This window comes from Quercus robur, chromosome 10 (genome assembly GCF_932294415.1).
Source record: "Quercus robur chromosome 10, dhQueRobu3.1, whole genome shotgun sequence".
In the NCBI taxonomy this organism is placed as follows: Eukaryota; Viridiplantae; Streptophyta; class Magnoliopsida; order Fagales; family Fagaceae; genus Quercus; species Quercus robur.
The window spans coordinates 45,674,847-45,701,505 of record NC_065543.1 but is presented as its reverse complement, the minus strand read 5'-3'; the positions used below and the strand labels follow the sequence as shown (position 1 = coordinate 45,701,505).

At 34.3% G+C, this 26,659-nt stretch overlaps 2 protein-coding genes across 2 annotated transcripts in view; both read left to right on the top strand.

Moving 5' to 3' along the window:
* Window positions 1–6,210: 6,210 nt before the first annotated feature.
* Window positions 6,211–11,592, top strand: LOC126702154 (carbonic anhydrase 2-like). The gene is made up of 9 exons (XM_050400812.1): window positions 6,211–6,329; window positions 7,047–7,108; window positions 7,990–8,121; window positions 10,085–10,133; window positions 10,303–10,419; window positions 10,542–10,595; window positions 10,711–10,796; window positions 10,961–11,066; window positions 11,217–11,592. Exons 2-9 carry the CDS (start codon window positions 7,062–7,064, stop codon window positions 11,379–11,381), a joined length of 756 nt encoding a protein of 251 aa, XP_050256769.1. The 5' UTR covers window positions 6,211–6,329; window positions 7,047–7,061; the 3' UTR covers window positions 11,382–11,592.
* Window positions 6,252–26,659, top strand: part of LOC126702153 (carbonic anhydrase 2-like) — a 30,840-nt gene continuing 10,432 nt past the window's right edge. The window contains exon 1 of the mRNA XM_050400811.1: window positions 6,252–6,329. The gene's annotated coding sequence lies outside the window, so the exon portion shown is untranslated. The remainder of the gene's footprint in view (window positions 6,330–26,659) is intronic.

Here is a 26,659-nt window from a genome sequence, read left to right as displayed (position 1 = left end):
AGATGATTTGAATTTGAATCTCAAAGTTGGAATGACTAAAAGTAACAATAATTCTAGAATCACACATTTTCCTATAATTGTGCTATGTGACTAACTATGAGCAGTAGAAAAAAAAGTTGTGGGTACACGTGAAAGTGACAGCTAATCATTCATAATCTGCTACATAGGATAATTGTGATAAATGATGTAGTAAATGTTATGGTTAGCATAAAAGCAAATAAGCTATAATGACCACCTTACTGATCTGGATACCTCACTATCGCTATTGTTTCTGTGTGTAAACAAAGATTACAATCTAGTTTCACTTATTTGTCCAAATATGTATAATTATCAATGTAATTTGATAAAGATATAATCCATTAAAAAAAACAAGTGATTCAAGGCTCATGAAGCTTTAATGCTTTATGTAGGAAATTGCTGTCCATAAAAACCTTTTTTTTTTTTTTTTTTGAGAAACCAGACTTGAAAGCCTGCTAGATTGATAAAAATAGAGATTACAAAATATCACGAGATACAAGAGGAGCTATGTCGTCAGGGATGGATTCAATCCAGACCAAAAGCTCATTGCTAGATTTAGACTTTTTGGCAAGGAAATGGGCAACTAAATTGCCTAGACGTTTTACATGAACAAAGTTACAAGAGCGAAAACCACGAGCAAGAACAAGGGAGTCCATAATGACAAGACCAAATTCGGGATGGTTAGACCCTCCACCACACAGAGCATTTGTTACAATTTCTGAATCATTCTCAAAAGTAGCATAAAAGATACTCAATTCCTTAGCAAACAGGACAGCTCTTCTACAGGAAAGAGCTTCCACCGTGGCCACAACGAGAGGGAGGGGAATTCTCTCCATTAACGCACCAATCATGCTACCCTTTGCATCTTGGATGACCACACCCAAACCCGCCACCCCAATTTCCTTGAAGATCGCCCTGTCATAATTAACTTTGTAGCTCGAGGAGATGGGAGGGATCCACCTGGCTCGCCTAGCTAGCACAGAGGGGTAATCGGTTTTTTGTGGTAACTAGGCAGCTGAGAAATCATGGAGGAGCCGTATGGGCCTGGGTCGAATATCTTGGTAGCAAAAGGAGCTGTCCCGCATACGGTCTGCATTTCTTTTCTCACATATCAACCAGAAGATCATTGCCAAAAGGTCTGTGTCGGTGCTACCCTGGTATGTGAAAACCATTTCAAGTAGGTCTGCAACTTTGGAGAATTTGTACCGACATAGATTTTTCCTTAAACCATTAGCTTCCTAGACGGTCATTAGAGCAGGGCAGCCCCACAACGTGTGAATAGTATCCTCACAAGCAGAATTACAGCTAGGGCAGGAGACCGATTGGACCACTTGCCGTCTCCACAGATTATATAAAGTAGGGATTGCCTCATTTGTTGCCTTCCACATCAGATGCTTGATCTTGTGAAGTACCTGTAAGGACCAAATACCTTTCCACATTTGACTACGCCTTTCAGAGTCTAAGCAATTAGGGAGGGACAGTCTCTTAGCCAAAGCTAATAGCTTATAGGCACTGCGAGTGGTAAACACACCTTGGTTAGAGGGAAGCCAAACCTATTTATTGGGAAGCCAAACCTGTTTATCTGGGGTATTGTGTATACTTAATGGGATACCAAAGATGATTTTAGCTTCATGAGCTAAGAATTCACTCTTAATCAAGTCCAAGTTCCATGTGTAGGACTCTTCATCAATCAAGGCACTAACATTTGAATCTGAGCTGAGGGACGAAAGTAGGGAAACAATACAGCTACTGTATAGGCTTGGTAACCATTTATCGCCTCTGACTTTTATGGACTTATCGTCCCCAACACACCAAACCAAACCCAAATCAATAACCTGTCTAGCTTGGGCTATGCTCTTCCATGTGTAGGACCCTTTACTTGAACTATTTGCCTCCATAATTGAGCAGTTCGGAAAATTTTTTGCCTTGAAGACCCTATGAAACAGAGAATCCTCATTGTTCTTTAGACGCCACACTTGCTTAGCAAGGAGGGAGTCATTAAATCTACTTAATTCTCTAAACCCCATCCCCCTCTCACTTTTTGGGAGGCATAACTTCTCCCAACTGACCTAGTGGATTCGTTTCTGCTCTCCACGATAACCCCACAAAAATTTCCTAATCAAGCATTCAATTTCATTGATAAGCCCTTTCGGAATTTTGAAGCACGACAAGGTATAGATGGGGATCGCCTGGATCACCGCCTTGATCAATATCTCCCTACCCACTTGAGACAATAATTTTTCTTTCCAACCCTTTAACTTCTTCCATATCCTCTCCTTAATCATACTGAAAGATTTCTTTTTAGCCCGGCCAACCAAGGAGGGAGGCCAAGATACTGCTCATACCTTTGGATGGCGGGAACTACCAAGAGAGCTTTAATTTTAACCTGACTCTGAGTGGACGTGTTGGAACTAAAGAACAGATTGGTCTTACCCCGATTGATATTTTGACCCGAAGCCCTTTTATACTTCAAAAGTATTTCTTGGATATTCCGGCAATTTGAGATGGAGGCGCGACAGAAGATGAGGCTATCATCAGCAAATAGCAAATGAGAAATCCGGGGGCTAGTCGAGCAAAGGGAGACACCTCTCAAATTGCCCACATCTTCCGCTTTTTTCAAGAGACCATGCAACCCTTCAATGACTAACAAAAATAGATATGGTGACAGAGAGTTACTTTGTTGGAGGCCCCTTTAAGGAGAAATAAGACCATGTGGTTGCCCATTTAAAAGGATAGAATAGGAGACGGATCTTATGCAAATGGAGATTAGTGAAATACATCGATTGCTAAAACCCATTTTCGCCATGATTTTTTCCAGGAAAACCCATTCTACCCAGTCATAGGCTTTGCTTATATCGAGCTTCAGAGCCATCAGTCCCATCTTACCAGTACGCTTGGCTTTTAGGTAGTGAAGGGTCTCATGAGCTATCAATATATTGTCGGTTATGAGGCGACTTGTTAAGAAAGATTTCTGAGTTTTCGAAATCAGCTAAGGAAGAAACTTTTTCAAATGGTTAGCAAGCACCTTCGCAATGAGTTTATACAACACATTACTCAAACTAATTGGCCTAAAATCCGTTACCCGCCTCGGACTTTTGATCTTAGGAATGAGAGTAAGGAAAGTGTGGTTAAGGTCAGGAAGGAGATTACCTGAATTTAGCACACCCAGGATAGCATCAGAGACATCAGAGCCGATTTTTGACCAATATTGCTTATAGAACCGGGAGGGAAGCCCATTCTGGCCAGGGGCTGTATTGGCTTTCATTTGCCCAAGAGCCAAATGGACTTTTGAGGCATCAAATGGGTTAAGCAAGACTGCATTCATATCCTGGGTAACTCGAGGCTCCACACCTTCAAGAACTTCATCAAACTCGGTAGGGCAAGACGAGGAGAATAAAGAAGGGTAGAAACCATTAAGCAACTCACCAACTCTATTCTCATCCTCAACCTAGAGACCATGGTTGTCTTCAAGACCAGAGATGAAATTTTTCTTATTCCTTTTAGTGGCACGGCAATGGAAATATTTTGAGTTCTGATTGCCATGTCTGAGCCAGTCTGTTTTAGCTTTCTGGTTCCACATGCACTTTTCTAAATCCATCAATTTATTAATTTCCTCCTTGAGGACTTTGACCTGACTGATGCCCTGTCCTGAAATAGCTTTAGATTCTGCCTTAGCCAACAACTTTCTTTTACGAGTTAGAGATACTTTAATATTGCCAAACACATTCTTATTTCACGATTTCAGATGAGTTTGACAATTACTAACCTTTTGTAGAACTTGCCTTATAGGGTCACCTACGAGACACAAGTCCCAAGCGGCATGGACCACCCCTTCACACCTCTCATCCTTAATCCACATCTCTTCGAAGCGGAAAGGCCTTTGAGGGCGATAGAACCGACAATGCACATCATCAGAGTAGAGCCAAATAAGCTTATGGTCTGAAGAAAAATTGGATAGGTGGTGCAAGCGAACAGAAGGAAACTTGAGCATCCAATCCACCGAGGCAACAACTTTGTCTAACCTGACCCATACTAGGGGACCATCAAACCTATTATTACACTAGGTGAATGGCAGCCCAGTAAACCCAATGTCCTTAAAGCCATAAAAATCAAGACAATCTCTAAAGACTTGCATTTGCTTATTCGATCTTAAAGTACCCCAAAACTTTTCCTCTAGCCTTATGATTTCGTTAAAATCACCAATATAGACCTAAGGTAAGACAAAATGGGAGCTGAGGTGGCGAAGTAGGGACCAAAAATCTTCTCGGTTGACTGTCTTTAGAGCTTCGTAAAACCTCATAAATTGCCAGGCGTCATCAATCCTTAGATTTACCACTGCATCAATGTGGTGAAGGGAAAAGGTGCGAATATGAAGGTTGTGATCATTCATCCAAAACAGGGCAAGACCGCTACTAAGATTTCTTCTAGGAACTAGGAACATGATATCAAACTTCAAACGGCATCAAATCTTCTCCATGTACGGATTTTTCTTTTTGGTTTCCATTAGGAAAACCAGGTGGGGACCTTTTGCTCTCACTAACTCGGAAAGCTCTTGAACTCGTCGTTGGTTCCCAAGCCTGCGACAGTTCCAGCTCAGGCAATTCATGGTGACCAGCGTGGCTGGGCAACAACCAATGCCAATGGAGAAATAGATACGTTAGGGCCATGTGGGAGGGATGCTCTGTGTTTTTTTACTTGGGGCTCTAGGTCTTCAGGTGCAGGCCTCACCTTGCTTAAATCACACATATTCTCATCAAAGGGGTTAGTAGTGGGCTGCTTATCAATTCTAGTCCACTTACCTTGGGTTGTAGCTTTAGACTTACTTTTAGGCCCACTTACATTAGATATGTCTTAGAGTGGAGACCTCGTGCAACCAGCTGAGAAAGCAAAGGTGTGGCTTGGCCCATTTTCCTGCTGGGGCCCAATATCACCATCGAAAGGAAGGCTTGCAGATGATCTAGTCTTGGCACCTTCGTACGTGGGAAGCTTCTTGGGGGGATTTGACTCTGCATTAATTACCACCTCAGAGAGATCCACACATGGTGGGGCCACAAGGTCTGCAGCCAATCCAAGTTCACTATCAATCAACTGCAACATCCTTTCAAAACTTTTTGAGAGATGCTACGTCTACAACATTTTTACAACAAATCACAGGTGGTTAGTTGTTATTGGTTCAAATTTCAAACTAACGTTAATATTACTTTTTTGCCCCAACAATAACAACCAGTAACAACTTGCCACTTAGGATTTGTTGTAAAAATGTTATAGACATATCATTTCTCAAACTTTCCGGATTACCCAGCAAAGACTTTGCGTGTAAATTACTTTCAGGCGCCACAACCGATCTTACCTTATCAGGATGGGCTGTCCATAAAAACTTAGACCACCTACCTCTTGACTGGGAGGTTACCCAAATGGCGTGAAAATCACATGAATTGATGCTCCTACCTAACGAATAAAAAACTATTTTTTTACCTTAATATTTCAAACTTTAGATTCCCAAGACTTAGAAAAAATTGAGAAGATAATCTTTTGCACGCTAATCATATGTTCACCCCTCATACATAACTGAAGTAGACATTTTTGTTTTTGAACCAAAAAACAGTACTTACTCCTCTAACTTTATTGAAAAAAACAAAAGTAATAGCAAATTTAATTATAACTATTTGGAGATTTTGCTAATGTACTAGTTGGCAACCTCAAACATACTCATCTTTGTCCTCTAATTTATTGCAAATGATTGATGTAACATGTTTTTTTTAATGGTGATATTATGTTGTTAACCTCATAACTTGAACCATTTTCCTTCTAATCTTTGAAGTATTTCTTTTATGAATAAGTATCAATTAAATTACAAGGTTTTTATAAGTGTAATAAAAAGAGCAACTTTATGACCTAAAAAATGTTATTCATATGTCATTTTTAACTTGGAAACATTGATTAATTTCATTTTCATCAAGGAGAAGGAAAACATTACATATTATTCATGCAAAAAAGAAGATAGGAGACAATAGGACATGTCCAATGGGAACATGGTTTCATAGCTAAGATATAGTATAAAAACAAGGACACATATAGAGACGTGTTTATTTTACCATGTGAAATTAAGAAAATTATTTTTTCCATTGACTTTTATGTTGACGAGACAATCAAATGTGGTCTGTGAAAAACGTTTCTGATATGAAGATAAGCATAGAGACTTGGCTTATAAATAGAGACCTTCACTCAGTGCAAGATATGTGTGCAAGTGTACTTGGTTTACATTAGGCAGCAAGTTCTTCAAAATTTCAAAGTGAAATCCTTAGAATTCGGTCTGTTAATTCTTATATTTTCTGATTACTAATATGTGCTTCATCGTCTTTGTTTTTCAAACAAGATCATATATGTATATATACCTTGGTCCTAATTATTTTAGGTTATATTTCCATTAGAGTTTTATAATTGTTTTAAGCTTGATTGCCATTTTAGAGATTTTCCTTCATTTCTTATTGATTTTTACGAGTTTCCAGTGCGTGGAACTTATGTTTTCAAACAGCATCGTACTTAATTTGGTCCTAATTATTCTGGCTAGGTTACTTTGTCATTATATTTTACTTCTTCTCATAAAATTTTCCAAGTTTAACTTATATTTTTCAAACAAATTCATTTTTTGTTCCCAATTATTGTAGGTTACATTTCATAGGACTTTTAACTTTGATTGCCATTTTAGATAATTTTCTTTTCTTCTTATAAAATTTTCCAAATTTCTAATGCATGGAGCTCTACTATAAAGTTTCTTATTATTATTATTATTATTATTATTTTTGGACACAAGTATATCTCGTGGTTCCTTTTTTCTTTTTTGTTAAATATAATTTTGAATTTCAGAGAACAACTTTCTTCTTTAGAAACAATCAACTATTAAGTATATACTGCCAATTTCATGATGTTTTTTTCAGAAAAATTAAGCTTTTTTTATTATTATTATTTACAATACGATTAATTCTGTATATGCTTCACTTTATAATTTACATTTCCTTAAATTGCAGAAAGAAGTTTTACCTATGGGGTCATTGGAGGAAGCCATTGAAGGATTGAAGAAGTTTCTCAGGTTTTACCACTTGTTCAGAAACCCTTGGTTTGTCATATAGGTGTAAATATAAGAAATTTTTAAAGGGGTTTAGATAGCATTACTAACCTTTCCACTAGGTGTAGTCTCAAAAAAAAAAAAAAAAAAAAAAAACCTTTCCACTAGGCGATATGAAATGTTGGTGTAAGAAATTAAAATATAAACCTAAACTTCTTCTAACACCACATCCCCAAAAAAAAAAAAGTTTAAAAAAAAGTGATTCTATAACTACTACAAATATGACCTTGATCATATATCTTACCAATTGACGTGTTAACTTCTAAATATAAAACATAAAAGTAATTAAAATTTTATTTATTATATTGTTTATGTAGCATTGATTACCTTTATTATTATATTATTTTTAAGTTTTTTTTTTTATAATAAAATTGGTGATATTTTCTTTTATAGAAAATCATTAAGGCTTTTGATATTTATTATTTGAGATGGAGAAATGATATTTTAACATTGGAAAATGTTAATTTTTTCCTTTTTACCTCCTCTCATGTGATGATGTGTAAATAATTGTTTTTTAGTGTAGAAATATCATCCCTTTATAGTGTGATAATTTTGTTTTGGGTCAAGGGATAACAATAGAAATACAACCTTTGTCATTGTCTCAACAAACACAACATTTAAAACAACAAAGAAAATCTATGCATGACAAGTTCCGTCATGTGGAAAAAGCATTCACAGGACATTATTATTTGTTGACTCAGAACTTTGGCATGTTTACAATTCCATATGTATTGTTGAAATGAAAAGATTGCTACCAATTAGAGAAGCAACAGTTAATGTTATGCTTTCTAACCATACCTAACAATCCATGAGATTGTTGACTAAACTCGATTACTTGGCTGCAGTAACAAGGATGATGTGGCGGTTGCACAAATTGAGAAGTTGATAACTGGATTGCAAGAGACAGATCGCAATGAATTTGACCCAGTTAAAAGGATTATAGAAGGGTTTCAACACTTCAAGATCAACAAATTTGAGTATGATACCACTTGTTATGCCAGTATGCCACTAGAAAAGTACTTTCAAAATACAAGCATATGATACCTTTATCATATATATGAATTCTCTTGCACTTAGAGTATTCTCATCAAAGACGGTATAAATGCTATAATGCTATTTTAGCAACTAAAACATCAAAAGACAAGCTACAACAAAGATGTTAAACTTAAGAAATAGCAACTGAGCTACAGTGAGATGTCAAAGATAACATCTCACTGTAGCTCCAATCTTATACTAAAAAAATTATTTTATTCCTTTCTCTTTCCACTTCTCTTTAAAAAATATTTTTTTCTCTCTATTTTCCTCTCTAGCTTCTCATCTCTTATTCTCCAAGTCTTGCCTATTCCTCTTCCTTTTTATTTTTTATTTTTTATTATTATTATTATTATTTTTTTTTAAGCTATGGCCGAAAATACCTCTCTCTATTTCTTTTATATTTTTCTTTCTTTCAATTTTTTTTCTCTCTTTTGTGGTGGTGATGGGCTTTATGGCTGATTGTGGGTGTGGTAGTAATGGGTTTTGTGGCTGGTTGTGGGTGTTGTTGTGATGAGTTCTGTGGCTAGTTGTGGGTGTGGTGGTGATGGTTTTGTTGGTTTGGTTTTGGTTGTGGATGTGGTGGTGATGGGCTTTGTTGGCTTTGGTTTTGGTTGTGGTGTGGTGGTGATGGGTTTTGTGGGGTTTTCTTTTTCTTTTTTCTGGTGGTGGTGGTGGTGGCTAGTAGTAGGTTGTGAGTTCTTGTTTGATATTTATTTTTTTAATTGGTGGTGGTGGTTGGTGGCAGTGGGTGGGTGGCAGAGAAGAGATATAACATGTGTGGGTGGGTATGGAGAGGAGAAAGAGATGTGGAAGGAGATGGAGAAAGATGAGAGAACAAGAATTAAAAAAAAAAAAAAAAGAATAAAGAATAAAGAAATAATAAAGAAAAATTATTTAAATGAAGTGTTATGAAAAATAGAACCTTGGATATTGAGTGTATTTTAAAATGGAACGTTAAAATAGATAAAGTAGGTTTTGAGATGTTAAAAGTTAAGGATATGCCTGGTAACTATTTTTTCTCCTTATTTTTTGTTTTTAAAGATAATTTTCTATTTTTGAGACTAAAAAACTTGTTTGGCAACCCAAAATAGATAGAAAACAAAAACTGTTTTCAAAACTCAATTTATGAAGGAAACTAAAAACATGCAAAAAATTGTTTTCAGTTTCTAATTTTCAAAAGTTAATGAAAAGAAAGCATTTAATTTAACGAATTTGTCTCATTTAATGAATTAGTATTAGAGTTCAAATCCTAATAATAACATATTTTAGTATTTTCTATTTTTTTCTTCAAAAAACTATCTTTTTAATTTTAGCTAACTAAACATGTTTTTGATTTCAAAAATACAAGAAAATTGTTTTTTATTTATATTCCTAAAAAAAAGTTTTTGAAAATAGAAAATAAAAACTATTATCAAACATAACCTAAAATTTTTAAAAGCTTTGATGAGAATGCTCTTATATGCCTCTTAAGCTGTTATCGATTTACAAAAGGTTGAAATTTATGGAAAATTATTGTATTTTTTGAAAGAATAGTAAAAAATATTCTCTCATCTCACATGGATTGTGAGTTCTACTATGAATTTAATTAATATGACTCATCATTATGTGAGAGGAGTACGTATTAATTGTACTCTTGAAATGCTATAATTAATATGACTCGTCATTATAAACTTACTATTTCTCTTTTACAGATATTACTAACAGATGCTTTAAAAGCATCTATTAATGAAACATTTTAGAAAACTTTTTATTGTAAATTAAAAAAGTTATTAAAAAATCATTTACCTTTTTCACTTTTCCTATAAAAAATTCTCTAAAATGGTTCATTAATGGATGCCCTAAGGGCACTTATTAACTGAACCACTCTTTTAATTTTTATAATTTTCTTTGGTTTGCTCTTTGCAGCAAGCATCCTGAATTGTACGAGAAACTTGCTGAAGGCCAGTGGCCCAAGGTACCATCTAAACATCACTACTTATCATTACTACTTTTCTAACCTGGTTAGAAGATATCAAAGAGTTAATGTGCAATTCTTTTGTGATTATAAAAATAGAAACAATAAAAACAAACTTAATTTATGTCTATGATTTATGAATGATTAAAATTCTTAATTTTTGGTGTAGTTTTTGGTATTTTCATGCTCAGACTCTAGGGTGTGTCCCTCTCATATCCTGGACTTTCAACCTGGAGAAGCCTTCATGGTCCGCAACATTGCTAACATGGTTCCTGCATTTGACAAGGTTTCCCATTTAATCCTTCCTAATAATCAATTTTGTTAAATTCAACATGCAAATTCTTGTTCAATTTAACATTAAATATTTTACCAACTTTTTAAAATGCTAATATATTTGATATTGTATAGCTAAAATACTCTGGAGTTGGTGCTGCCATTGAATATGCTGTCTCAGAACTTAAGGTGAATTCATTTATTTCTCCAAAATTTCTTGTTTTGTTTATACAATTTTTCCATGTTTCTTTTTTCAATTTTGTAACTAGGATATCTAAGTGTTACAAGAAATAAAAATCTATAGGTACAAAATATCCTGGTCATTGGACACAGTCGATGTGGTGGGATAAATAGGCTTATGACTCATCCTGAGGACAATTCTGCTCCTTTGTAAGAGGCTTTCTACATACAGTTTTATATCTAGCAAAATTATAGTACTTTCTTTGACATACACTCAATTTAATCAACCAACCAATTGGGTCTAAAATAAATAGGGCAATGAAGTTAAGCTAGAATTCTAATTCACATATCTCATCTATCCAATTGATGTGTAGTGACTTCATAGATGAGTGGGTCAAAATAGGATTACCTGCAAAGGTCAAGGTCCAAGCAGAGTTTGGTGACTTGCCATTGGAGGTTCAATGTAAACATTGTGAAAAGGTTAGCTCTATTTTACCATGTTGTTTCAACTCTAATCATGATTCAAAAGAGAGAAAAAGAACAGAAGAAATATTGACTTTAATTATACAGAAGGTTTACCTAAACATGTTTGAAGATAATCATATATTGTGAGTATATGTTGTTATGCAGGAATCAGTGAAGTTATCACTGTGTAACTTAGAAACTTATCCATATGTTCAAATGGGGTTGGCAAACAAGAAGCTGAGGTTGATGGGTGGCTACTATGATTTTGTTCATGGAAAATTTGAGCTCTTGGAGTTTGAGCCTCGCTTTCGCCATCTCTTCTCCACATGATTAGTCTTAATTGTATCAAGAAAATTTGATATTATTTTCCTTGCTCTACTTCACATATTTGCACTACTGTATTTCCTTTTATGGACAATAGTGTGAATATGTACTAAATAAAGCAGAGCAACTCTTTGTATGCTCGCTTTCGCAAGTTGATCTGTTACCCTTTAAATTCTGAGTGCCAACTTGTGCAATAATAATTATGTTCTTTCCTACATATGCTTAAGATTTTAGATTGTGTAATAAAATCAATTTGATGCCAGGGTATCTAATACAAAGTCTTTGATGAGTGCTTCACTTATTGGTAGCCACAATTACATAGAAAAAGTAAATAAGAATTCCAAATCCCATAACTGGTTCAAGTTGTTGTCTCTATTTTGAGAATGCAAGTTCTTTCTTTAGCAAAGAAATCATTAAAGGCCATTGCTTTTAAAGTGACACAGACAAAACTCATCCTAAAATTCATGAAGAAAATTCTGAAGAGAGAAGGGGTTATGGAGTTTCAAATTCCCAAAATTGCTTTTTCAAAGAAACTAATCCCCTACATCTTAACTCTTAACATTTAAATAAAAATTGGAGGAAATTGGAGGATTTAATAACATCCCCCCAAATGAATGATCAGTGAAGGAACATAAGTTTGGCCTATAAGCGAAGAAATATGGAGGAAGCAAGGCCTTTTGGTAAAGAGGTCATCAAGCTAATCCTTAGTATAGTAATTGGCATTGTAAATCTTTTAGAATCACCTATTCTCTAACAAGCTCAATCAAGAGTGGTAACCATTTTGAAGTCTTTCAATCTAGTATTGAATTTTCCATTAGATACTTCAATGGATCCATATAAGTAATCAATAGGACCTAAAATGTGAGCATGTAGTGTCTAAACTTTTGGATGACCCAAATTAATGCTACCCATGTTTTCTCTAAGGGAGTATACTTCACTTTATATTCAATTATATTTTTATTTATGTATTAAACTTCATTTCTTTCTTGGATTCTTCCATAAACTAAGCTAGGAATGCTCGTATGGTGTATCAGTCATGTCGTTCACATACACTTCTACTTTCTTGTGTATCTTATCATGCAAAGGAGTAGTAATAGCTCGTTAGTATATGGTTTATTATTTAGTATAAAGGGTATTACCTTATAACAGTTGAGCCCTATAAAGTAAAGAAGAAAGTTTTGTCCATGTCCTAAGTAAAGAAGAAATTTTTGTCCATGTCCTTATGACAGTTGATTTGTTTGAGCTTGAAAAACCATCCATAGACGAGAGCAGTGCATGGCCTACCGCATTATCCACCAAATATGGGTTAATGTGAAGCCATTTTTGGCACAAGCTTTGCTTAAATGTCTAAAGTTGACGCACATGTAGACTTTTTGATTTTTCTTAAGTATTGTGACCATATTGGCTAACAATTCGAGATAGTTTACCACTTTAAGGAATTTGACATTGTATTCTTTCTCTTCCTTAATTTTTAGGGTCTATTTGGGATTCATTCGTATAAGTTTTTGCTTGACAAGCTTTATGTCTAGATAGGTTGGTATCTTGTATGTTGGTATCAATTCTAGGTATATCTTCATATGACCATGCAAATACTTCTTGAAAACACCTTAAACAAGGCCACAAATTGTTCCTTCTCCTTCACAAACATGGTATTACCAATTTGAATAATCTATAGTTCATTATTCTTTGCTAAATTAATGTGTTCAATTTCTTCTTTTACAGATTGAGGTTGTGCCTTCACTTGTTGAGCAAGTTTAGGATTTTCATTACAACTTTTAAGTTTTAAGCGCCTTAAGCTCATTAATGAAATTATTTAAAGCTAGGACATTATCGAAGTTATACTTGAATTTTTGGAAATAGAAATGTTCGCATTGAAATCATAAAAAGGGAAATACTCGCTAGACTTGGACTCAAATGACTCAAAATTCATTTTTGTGGCAAATTCAGACTCGAAAGTCAAAACTAATAGTGTCCGGATAGTATGGAACATCATCAACTTTTTCTGGGACCAATTATAGAGTGCATCTATGAATTTTGAATCACTTGTCTCTGTCTCTAACTTGTGCATGACATTATCAACCAGATCCTTCAAAAGTGTGGTATTATATATATTCGATCCACCCTCTCACATGAGGTGAGTCCCACACTTGCGGTCCACCTTCATGTGAGAAGGTAGATGCATTTATCCAATTCATGATAGAGTTTTATTCCTTCAAAGCTTTAGGATCAATTTTTCGATCCAGTCTTCAACTTTGACAGCTTCAAGCTTTTGGATTATATACGTCTTGGATCTTGAGGCTATATTTTAACTTTAATTGTACATAAAGTATACCTAAACTTGTTTGAAGCCGATCAAATTTGTGTGAATATATTGTTATGCAGGAGACAGTGAACTTTTCACTGATTAACTTACAAACTTATCCATATTTTCAAATGGGGCTAGCACACAAGAAGTCGAGGTTGATGGGTGGCTTTTGAATCTGATGGAACTTTTGAGCTTATGGAGTTTTGAGCCTTGCTTTTCTCATCTTTTTTCTACATGAGTCTCAGTTGTATCTTCCTATTGCTATCTTGCTTGCTCTCTTTCAGACTTTCACATATGCACCACTATAATTTTCCCTTTATGCAACATAACATGAATATCCACTAAATAAAGTAGGCTCTTGTATGCTCGCTTTCGCATGTTGATCTCTGTCACCCTCCAAATCCCAAGTGCAAACTTATACTGCTGTGCAATAATAATTATGTTTTGTCCTATATATTCTTAAGTTTTTTGATGGTTTGTATAATAAAATCAATCTACATTGATAGGCCAAGAATGTATTGACTCTTCGTGATAAATTAACCAATTAATTTTGCCAAATTAATTAATTAATTCAATTAACATGCAATAATGTATGGTAGCACAAACAAATCACTAAATAACTAAATGCAGCGGAAATTAAATTTGACACGATGATTTATTTACGAATGGAGAAAACCTCCAAAGCAAAAACCTCATCGGGTGAATTTAAGGTTACCACTCCCAAGAATCCACTATTATCAAAATAAATGGTTACAAGTAAAGGAATCCCAATACCTTATACCAACTTACAATTGAACCCTTACCCCAATATTTGATTGGACTTGTTCTGTAGTGACAATCTCTCATTTTCAATGCACGGCTTCCAATACATGACTAACCAATCGATGCACGGATTTAAGTACGTGACTAACACACCAACTTGAGAAGGATGTTGGTTGCAAAATTTTTTAGTTCATCCACATGATGAAGATCAAGAAACTCCTTGATTACAAAACTCTATGGCGTACAAACGCAGCAACTTCCTCAAGATAAAGATGAACTAGGGCATATGTCTCCAATCACAATATGCATGCAACAATAAATGCAACAACTTTTGCATTCACTTGCATCAATCGTGATGACCCTTAAAATAATCCTCATATATGTTTAGGGTTGTGAAAAAAGAAAACCTAAACACATACACATAAATATGCATGAAATCAGATATGAAAAACTGATTTTCATAATTCTCGATAGATACAGTTGTCAAGATTATCTATCGAGCTTCACATTTTAAATCCCGATAAATACATCTGTCTAGTTTTAAAACACAGCACTTATTCACTTGATTCTTGAACATATTTGCATTGCTTCAATACTTGAACTTAAACTCTTGTTCTTGAAGTAATAAACACATCCTAAATCTACCAAATTACAAGTAAAATGCGTTTTGTCAAAAGATTAGCCAATTCTAAATGACATATGTTCTTAACATGATCCACATATGTCCTAAAAATTTTCTCATTTGGCAATCCGCTATAAAACCATAATAAACAAATGAAAATATGAGAGACGACATAATTCACTCAACTCATGCTCACTTGTTGAATACAATAAAATCTAATCCTAACAAAAACTCTTGAAAAACTTTGTAAGAAGAGAGTTCATGGTAAGATAGACTTTGACAACCTATATTTTTGAAACACTTTAAATAAAACTCATCACGACATTTTAGTGTGAGACAGAAAAATAAAAAATTGCATATAATTAATAAGAATCATGTACATAAAGAGAGAAAAGAAATAACACATGGAAAGATAGGTGAAACTGTAATAACAACTTTAATATATATCAAATAGATACAAGGTTTGCTATCACAAAGTAGTCACAAGACCAATGTACAAGAACAATGTATCTAAAGAAAAAAGAAAAGAAAAGATACAAAAAAGTCCTTACTACAGCCTTCATAAAAATAAACACTCCCCCTAACAAAAATATTTCCTATACACTGAGAAGCAGTCATCTCATCGTCACCGGAAGAACTAGTATCCTCATTTGTAGTAGCATCATCGTCACTACCGGAGTCACCGTCATTATCCTCGTCTTCAGATGCCTCTAAAGAAGGAGAGGGAGACTCTACGAAGCCACTAAGGCGAGCCTGTTGTCATGCAGTACGACTGACACAGGTGTTCACCTGATACAACTCATTACTGAAAGTGTCAAGGTGAGCATCCATGTGCTAAAGTTACGCCATGATTGTCTTGAGGGCCATACCACTTGCAGTAAAAGAAGAAAGGGTGGAGGTAGATGAAGTAGAGCAGGCTAGAGGAAACGCCATCTCGGTCCATGGCCACTTCAGTCGAAGCTGGGCCTTGCTCCGTCTAACGAACGCGCTGCTGATGGCACCCATGACAGAGAAGTGAGGAGACTCGAGATAGGAAACAAACACGTGGTGAATGATCCTCGTGATAGCAGAAGGGAAAATAAGCTTATCACGTGTCGCTGTATCCTTATAAACATTTATAAGGGAGAGTATGAAATGAGAGGAAAAATCAATGGTAAGCCCCTCAAGTAGGGATAACAAAAATCAAGCATGAGGCACAGTAATAGAATTATAGTGAGATAAGGGATGTAAAACAAATGTCATCACCATATTCGAAAATCTCAGACTTTTTGCAAAGTCTGAGCAAGGGGTGTTTGGACGGTCACCCTAAGATGAGGGTGTCTCACAGAAAAGAGACATGAGTTCATCTTTGGACAAAGTCCGAAAACAAGGACAGCCGGGGTAATCAAGATGTGATACCTTCAGGATATGTAACGCATCAGAGATAAACTCCGGAGTGACTACTATATGTATACCTCGAGAAGGAGTAGGATCAAAAGAAGACTATGCCCCAAAATGAGGAGGGTTCTGGATGGAGCAGACTTGCGCTTAGTGTGAGAAAGATAAGCAGAAGAGTACCAAACAATATCAATATCAATAAGATAGAAAAGAGAGGTATGTATGCATGAAAAATACACGAACATGTGACATGCAATCAATAAAAACATCATGGGATTTGCCTAATCCAATCCTACTAGCACACAAGATTTCAACATAGAAAACACACATCTATAATCCATGAAACATTGTGAAAATGCAAATGTGATGCAATGCATGAGCATGTAGGATCATTTAAACAAAACCCAACCTAAAAATTTCACAAAAACTTCATCAATTTTGAAACACCTCAAAAGTTTTCAAAAACCCTAAAAACTTAGGTAAAAAAGTATGAAATGCATGATTAATAAGAGAAAAGAGATCATACTAGAGGGAAAAAGCAAGGATTAGGCCGAAATCTAAGTGGGGAAGATGAAGAGTTTGAGTGAAAAGTGTTTGGAAGAGAAAGAAGTGTGTTTCTATTGAGAGAGATCGGATAAAATGAGAGAAAAATCGTGATGAGGCTATAAATAGAAAGCACGAAGCTCGATGGATCAAGAGGTATCGAGAGCTATCGAGCACTAATTCTCGATAGATTTATCTGTCGAGATACTATCGAGAGTTGTCCACAACAAAGAGACCTCGATGGATCGAACAGCTATCGAGCATCTATTGAGCAGACAAAAAGTTTCTTGATGGATCGAGAAACTGTCGAGAAGCCAAATGCTTTGATGGATCGAGATAGTGTTAACTTCTATCGAGAAAGGAAGATCAAAGATCTCGATAGATAGCCTAGTTATCGAAATGTGTCGAGAAGTTGTTGAGATGTGTAAAAATAGTTTTTCAAAGAAGATAGAAACACAGAAATGAATGGAATCAAGCATGCTACTCAACCAAAGATCTAAACAACATTTTAAGCTCTCAAAAACATCTCTCAACAAAAAAAATGTCAAGCATTTGGCTCCAAAACACACACACATTAAACAAGTCTAACCAATTTTATATTTTAAAAAACAAGTTAAGATAGTTTAATGAGCATACATTAACACATGTATTCCTTGTGATGGCCAAATCACATTGTACCTGCACATATATCAAAAGTAACAAAGAATTTGCGTGTTGTGTGTGAAAAACATCGCAAGATTGCATAAGTGTTTGCATGTTATGATAATTTAAGATATGAGAAAATCAATTTAACTCACACATAATCATAACTGCTTGATGGAGACTATCACCTTTAAGGTACATCCTATAACTCCCACATCTCCTAGAAGACACATTTGCAATTATATATGAAACATTTTGATTCTTTTTGCTTTTATCGTTCTTTGCATTTTTTTTTTTTTTTTTTTGTTAAGCATATCATGCATGAGCATATAAGAGAGAGAAAAGAAATACTTAGTTATGTTAAGCTTTTGACATTGCACTTTTGTTTTGCCAAAGCATACAGATATCATTTTATGATCGGTAGGCAACAATAGTGAGATGAATATTTATGCCTTTCTCTAAGGATTTTTTAGTCATTCACATCAAAAAGAGTGATACGAGTGTTAAGTACAAAAGATTACTTAATCTTACTCATCACAGATACAAGCCATAAAGCTCACTTGTTTAGTTGTGCATAGAGATATTTATTTAAGCTACAAAAGATATAAAGTTTAGAAAATTTTGTTTCAATAGCCATCTAAGGTACACAAGTACCAATGTATACAAAATACACATAGTTTTTATATTTTTCTAAATTTTCAATTTTATTTTTATGAAAAAAAAATAAAGCAAAATTGAAAACAAACAAACAAAAACATGTTAAAGAAAGCAAAGTATAAAAATTAGATGCAAATGCATGAGGAAGGAAGAGGAGAAGAGAAGATCAATCCATGGAGATAACACCAATGTTTTGGTGAAAGAATTTAAACTGTTTGCTATCAAGAGGTTTGGTGAACAAATTAGCTTTTTGATCATCAGTGTGAATGAACTTAAGAGTGAGAGTACGATTTTCGACAAGCTTCCGAATAAAGTGATGTCGAATCTCTATGTGTTTAGTTCAAGAATGTTGAATAGGATTCTTAGAGATATTGATGGCACTGGTATTGTCACAATAGATGGTAACATGTTCTTGATGAACACCATAATCAAGGAAGAGTTTTTGCATCCATAAAAGTTGGGTGCAACAGCTACCAGCAGCGATGTATTCAACCTCTGCAGTGGATAATGAGATGGAATTCTGTTTTTCACTTATCTAGGAGACAAGATTATTACTTACATAAAAACAACCCCCCGAAGTACTTTTTCTATCATTAGCATTCCTAGCCCAGTTTGCGTCAGAATACCTCTAGCCCAGTTTGCGTCAGAATACATAGCTAAGACATCATTTGTGTCCTTACTATATCACACACCAAAATCGGTAGTGGTTTTGACATACTTTATGATTCTTTTCAAAGCAATCATATGAGACTCTTTGGGATTAGCCTAATATCTAACACACACTCCCACACTATAACTAATATCAAGTTTACTAGCAGTAAGATAAAGAAGACTACCTATCATGCTTCTATATAGAGACAAATCAACACTTTTTCCCAACAAATTAATAATGAGATTAACATTTGGGCTCATAGGGGTTCTAATAGAACTAGCAGATTCCAAAACAAATTTTTTCACAAGATTTTTAGCATATTTAGATTAAGATATGAATATACCTGACTCTTGCTGACGGATCTGCAACCCAAGGATGTGATTCAACTCTCCAATCATGCTCATTTCAAACTTGGCTTGCATGAGTTTGGAGAAACTATGAGCAAGTTCATCCTTTGTTGATCTAAAGATGATATCATCAATATAGACTTAAGCAACTATCAATTCGCCATCTTCCCTTTTAATGAAGAGAGTTTAATCAGTTTTTCCTCTTGTGAACCTATGTGATACCAAGTATTGTGTGAGCTGATTATACCAAGTTTTAGGGGCTTGCTTTAAGTCATAGAGTGCCTTTTTGAGGTACAACACATGGTCTGGAAAGTGTGGATCAATGAATCCTTTTGGTTGAGCCATATAGACATCTTCTTTAAGGAACCTATTCAAGAAAGTAGTTTTTTACATTTATTTGGTAAAGCTTGAACTTCAAGTGACATGCCAGGGCTAGGAGAATCCTGATGGACTCCATACGGGCTACGTGAGCAAATGTCTTATCATAGTTTATTCCTTCCATTTAAGAGTATCCTTGAGCCACAAGACGAGCCTTGTTACAGATCACATTACCCTCCTCATCAGTCTTATTATGGAATATCCATTTTGTGCCAATGATGTGCTCCCTTTCCGGTCTAGGTACTAGAGTCTAGACATCGTTCCTTTGAAATTGAAGCAGTTCATACATGCATAGCCTTAATCCAGCTTTCATCCTGAAGAGCTTCCTCAACCTTGGGGGGTTTAACTTGTGACAAATAATAAGAATATGACACAAAGTTAGCAACACATTTATCAACTGTATGCTTTTTTAGTGTAAGTTCATTCATGCTTCCCACAATAACTTCAAGAGGATGATTTAACTTGATCCTGGAGGAAGGTCATTTCTTTTCATGAGATTTAGAATCAAGTGAGGTAGGTATGTCTGTTGAACCTTCTACAACACTTGGAGTGCCAAGAGTACTTAGAGATGCGAGCTCTTAATCAACAATTTCTTGAACATCCTTAGGCTCGGGAGGAAGAACTTCTTTTGAGATTTCTTCACTAATTTTCTCAGAGCCGAACTCTGAAGGTTTCATCGATAACAATGTTGACAGTTTCCATCACCTTCTAGGTTCTCTTGTTGTATACCCGATAAGCCTTGCTTGTAGAGGAGTATCCCAAAAATATTCCTTCATTGCTTTGGGAGTCAAATTTTCCCACATTCTCTTTATCCTTGAGAATGAAACAAGTACTTCAAAAGATTCTAAAATATTTAACATTTGGTTTCTTTCCTTTCCATAACTCATAGGGAGTTTTCTTGGTACCAGGTCTGAAATACACCCTATTAACCGTATGACACACAGTGTTGATGGCTTCCCCCTACAAGTTTCTAGTCACATCCTTGTTGTGCAACATGACTCTAGCCATCTCCTGAATAACCCTGTTCTTTCTTTCTACTACACCATTTTGTTGAGTAATAGGAGCAGAGAATTCTAGAGATATACCTGATCTAGTGCGAAAGGACTCCATGTAAGCGTTCTCGAATTCTTTATCGTGATCACTTTGAATTTGATCAATCTTTAAGCTCTTCTCATTTTGCAATCTTGTGCACAAGGCTTTAGTGTGCTCATGAGTATTTGACTTGGATATTAGAAGAATGATTTAAGTGTACCTAGTGAAGTCATCTACCACAAGCATGCTGTATCTATTTCCACCAAGAGACTCGGTTCTAGTTAGACCTATAAGATCTAGATGAGTAGCTCTAATGTTCAAGATGTAGCAGATGTCTGAGTGCCCAAATGTTTAGCTTTTGTTTGTTTCCCAAGCTGACACGGTCCACACATAACATTGTTCACTCTACTGAGCTTTGGTATCCCCAAAACTAATTCATGCTTAGATACAATTGAAAGATGTTTGTAACTAGTATGTTCCATCCTTTGGTGCCATAGATTTTCATTTGGCACATGAATACTATTGCACACAATATTAACATCAGGGACTAAACCATAACAATTGTCTAGAGTGCGAACACCACTTATGAGTTTCTTTCTAGACTCATCCAACACAAGGCATTTCCCCTTTGAGAACAGCACCATAAAGTTTTGATCACATATTTGACTCATGCTTAATAGGTTCACTTTCAGATCTTCTACATATAGCATATTTGCAATGTCTGGCAATCCAGGTAGAGAGATGGTTTCCTTTCCTTTAATCTGTGATTTGCTCCCGTCACCAAAAGTGACATTACCACCTTTCTTAGACTCGAAAACCTTAAAGAGAGATTGGTCTCTAGTCATGTGTCGTGAGCAGTAGCTACCAATGTATCACAAGCATGTGTCCATAACCTTAAACATGGACTTCATCATGAAGCACACCTCATGCTTAGATGACAATTCAGTAGGAATGGTGTTTTTTCTCATCTGCCACTTATGAACAAAGCTTTTAACTTTCACTCTTCTCAGACGAACTCCTCTGCACTTTTTCATTCTGAGACAGTCTAGTTTCTTCTTTGTCATGTTAAGATCTTTTCCAATATTTATCATGATAGATTTCAAATAACTTTTAGACTTGCTTTTTCTAATACACTCAATTAAGTAGAGATTAGAAAAATAAGATATATTTGAAACCAAAGATCTTTTCATGCCGGTTGTAGCCATGACAATAGGGGTCAATGGATCACACAGCAAAGATTAAGCCTAATCAGAGTGTGTCTGCTTTGATACCACTTGATAGCCAAGAATGTATTGACCCCTTGTGATAAATTAGCCAATTAATTTAGCCAAGTTAATTAATTAATTCAATTAACATGCAATAACGCGTGGTAGTACAAACAAATCATTAAATAACTAAATGCAGTAGAAATTAAATTCGACACGGTAATTTGTTTTCGAATGGGGAAAACCTTCAAGGCAAAAACCTCACCGGGTGAATTTAAGGTTACTACTCTCGAAAATCCACTATTACTAAAACGAACAGTTACAAGTAAAATAATCTCAGTAATTTATACCGACCTACAGTTGAACCCTTACCCTAATTCCCAATTGGACTTGTTCTGTAGTGACAATTTCTCATTTTCAATGCACGGCTCTTAGTATATGACTAATCAATCGATGCACGGATCCAAGTACGTAACTAACACATCAACTTGAGAAGAATGTTGGCTGCAAAGTTCTTCAGTTCATTCACATGATAAAGATCAAGAAACTCCTTAGTTACAAAACTCTACACTGTACAAACGCAGCAACTTTTTCAAGATAAAGATAAAATAGGGCATATGTCTCTGGTCACAATATGCTTGCAACAATAAGTGCAACAACCTTTGCATTCACTTGCATCAATTGTGACAACTCTTAAAATAATCCTTATATATGTTTAGAGTTGTGAGAAAAGAAAACCTAAACACATACACATGGATATGCATGAAATCAAATCCGAAAAATTGATTTTCGTAATTCTCGATAGATACATCTGTCGAGCTATTTGTTGAGTTTTAAAACACAACACTTCTTCACTTGATTCTTGAACAAATTTGCATGGCTTCTTTACTAATATACACTTTATATATAAATCCCTTTTTGGGCTAAATTGGGTCTTTCACAATTGTTCTCATAATTGTTCTAGTATAGCCTACCAACTACTCTCAGTTCCATTTTCTTTTTTGTTTTTTATTCTATAGTTATAAGCAAATAATAAAGATTTAAATCTTGGACGTTTTTGCTAAAAAGATCAGGAGATGTTAGCTAAACTATTGGCCCTTTCAGATACATTTTAAGATATATATATATATGTGTGTGTGTGTATACATATATGTATATCAATTTTATTACAAAAAGATTTCCAAAATTACCATGACAATATATGTGAATAGTGTTAAATCAACAGAGCACGACAAATAAATTCTTTCTTCTATTTTATAGTTAAAAGGTGACACATCATTATTTTACATTTAATATAATGAAATTTGTAATAGTTGTAGTATCACTTTTAAGGGATGTAAAAGTTGGAGAAATATGGGTTGTTTCATGATTTTTTTTTTTATTATAAAAATTATAAATAAAGCTGATATATTAAGGGTTGCTTCATGTAGTCATGCTTGCTATATGTGAATTTGGAAAAGATAATATGAAAGGAAATATTAGTTGGACAAAAGAAAACTGAGTCTCGTTTAAAAAAAAAATATATATATATATATATATATATATATATAGTCATTCAATTTATCCAAAAAAAAAAAAAAAAAAATGAAAATTGAGGCTCCATAGTCCATTCCATAGTGCAGTTACAAGCTAGTGGCCTAGTACAATGTTTTTGCATTGTGGGCTGAACGCATATATTTAGGAAGTCCAATATGTGGCCATTATAAATTCTTTTTAAGGTTAAGTTGATTAGCCCAAATGTTTGGGCCAGCCCTTGAAGGAGTTCATTCGGCTGCTGCCAATAGATCCAACTTATGGGTTAGGCCCTGAAACCCACACTACATGGGAAGGAACACAGCCCAAAAATAACGTTTCATAGAATTTAAGACAAAAACTCTAAATGTTTTCTATAATTTATTTATTCATCTAGAAGCAATTTGAATTGAGAATTGATCTTTAGTAATTGGGAAGGATGAGATGAGAGAAAAATATTTATAGGATGAAATCAATTAAGAGGTTGAACAGTCTAATTCTATTGGTTTTTTGGTTTGATTTTTTTTTTTTTTGGTATCGAACAAGCAATTTTAAGGAAAAAACCGATTGATTAAATCAAATTAAATATATCTTATTTGAATTTTGATTATGGAAAATGCTAAAGTCACTAGCTATTTTACAAACTATTGATGTGGTGAATATTGGTAAGTAAAAAAGTAATGTTAGTGGTAGACCCTGATGAGAACCAGTAAAAATTTGACACATCAATAGTTTGTAAAATACTTTGTGCATGTACCATTACTATTTGAGTAATGTTACAACCACAAATTATTTTACAACATTTTTACAAACTATTTTACAATATTTTTACAAACTGTTGATGTAGCCATCTTTTTATTGGTTTTCTTTTGTTTTGTTTTGTTTTGTTTTTTTTTTTTTTTTTTTTTTAATTTTTTTTTTTTTTAATTCCATAGTTATATGTGGAAAATAGAGATTTAAATCTTGGATGTTTTCGTTAAAAAGATGATGAGATGTTAATTGAGCTCTTTGCCTCTTTTGATCCATTTTAAGACAACTTTTTGTGCTTTACTATTTGTGTGCGCACGCGCACGCGTGTGTATATATATATATATTTTATTAAAAAAATACTTTCAAATTGACATGACAATATATGTTTAAATCAACAGCACAACAAATAAATTTTTTTAATCATTTTTATTTTATAGGTAAAAGTTAACACATCATTTTTTTATATTTAATATAATGAAATTTGTAATAGTTGTAGCATCACTTTTAGGGGACGGTAAAAGTTGGAGAAATATGGGTTGTTTTTTCATAACTAAAAAAAAATAAATATAAAGCTGATATATTAAGGGTTGCATCTTGCAGTCATGCTTGCTATATGTGGATATGGAAAAGATAACATGGAAGGAAATATCAATTGGACAAAAAGAAAATTGAGGCTCATTTATAAAAAATACAGTCTTTCCATTTATCCAAAAAAAGAAAAAGAAAATTGAGGCTCCATAGACCTTTTTTTTTTGAGGCTCCATAGTCCATTCCATAGTGTAGCTACAAGCTAGTGGCCTAGTACAATGTATTTTGCATTGTGGGCTGAACACACATATTTAGGAAGTCCAATATGTGGCCATTATAAGTTTACAACACTCTCTTAAGGTTAAGTTGATTAGCCCAAATGTTTGGGCCAGCCCTTGAAGGAGTTCTTTCGGTCGCTGCAAACATACAACCAACTTCTGGGTTAGACCCTGAAACCCATAGAATTTAAGACAAAAGCTTTAATGTTTTCTATAATTTATTTGTTCATCTGGAAGCAAGTTGAATTGAGAATTGATCTTTAGTATTTGGAAGGGATGAGATGAGATGAGATGAGAGAAAACCATTTATAAGATGAAATCAATTAAGAGGTTGAACTATCTAAACTGATTGGTTTTTTGGTTTGATATCTCTTGTATCGAACAAGCAATTTTAATAAAAACAATAAAAGAAACGGATTGATTTAATCAAATTAATTAGATCTTCATTAGAATTATGATTATTTGTCAAGATAGTTTGAATTTCGAGTCTTCAAGTTGGAATGACCAAATGTAACAATAATTCTAAAAACACATCCTTTATCACAACTGTCTTATATGGCTAATTGTGAGCGGTGAAAAATAAGTGGTGAGTACATATGAAAGTAACAGCCAATCAATCATAGTTTTTCACATGGGATGGTTATAGTAAATGTTGTGGTTCTAGAATAACTCCAAAAGTAATTGCATTAGGGGTTCAAGTGATAGATCAGTGGTAATAATATTGTTTATGGTATCTCATATTCTCATGTATGTGGTTCAAATCCTACCTCCCTCTTCCTCGCTATATACCAAAAAAAAAAAAAAAAGGTAATTAAATCCAAATAAGCTTTTAATTGCAATATAATTTTGCACTAAGTGCCCATTTTAATTTTCTTAATTTTGGTGTCAAGTGACTCATTCATAATACTTAGCGTAAAAGTTATAGTGACCACCTCACTCATCTAAATAAGACGACCTTACTATCACTATTGTTGAATGTTTTCATGCGTAAACATGAATTATAACCAAGTTTCACTTGGTTTTCCATATATTTATAATGAAATGGGTTCAAGTTACATTTGGTATAACTTATATAAAGGTACACGTTTTTTACACTATAGATTCATAAGAGATCTAACGGCTAAAAAAAATCATTAAATGCTATTGGTTTCTACCTCATTCGTAATTAATACTAGCATTTTCTCTTTCTTTATTTATTTATTTTTCACTTGATTAAAGGGTATACTGCCATTTTTAACAACTTGCATTTCCATACATAAAAAAAAAAAAAAAAACGAGACAAAAATCTTGAGGCTCCTTTTCACATAACTAGGTCAGTGCCTCCATCTCTATTGTTGTGTTTTTGCCTTCATATTTTGGTGTGGAAGTTTTGTTAACCAAATAATTAAGTACTAATAATAGATGTCCATGGGAAAACAATAATATATTGTGTCAAAGCATAGCCTCCCAAGTCTTACATGTATCTACATAAGGAAGCAACTATAATGGAGAATAAGCTCATACTTCTCACAGAGTTGCAACTGCTTCGGATCGTAACAGTACTAATTGAAAATGAACTTGTTCTTCTCGATTAAATAAAAAAAGAACATGAACTACTATTTCCAAGCACTTAGTTGAAGTTACTTGACCATTCTATTTCTCACCAATTATCTATCTCAGATATTTTTCTTGTATAGGGTTTTTTTTTTTTTTTT

Bases quoted from the DNA above. Each gene is read 5' to 3' on its own strand.
- LOC126702154 (XM_050400812.1), top strand. From the start codon at position 7,062: ATGGGGTCATTGGAGGAAGCCATTGAAGGATTGAAGAAGTTTCTCAG. The intron at 7,109-7,989 runs GTTTTACCACTT...ACTTGGCTGCAG, and splicing joins GGATTGAAGAAGTTTCTCAG to TAACAAGGATGATGTGGCGG. The intron at 10,797-10,960 runs GTAAGAGGCTTT...ATTGATGTGTAG, and splicing joins GAGGACAATTCTGCTCCTTT to TGACTTCATAGATGAGTGGG.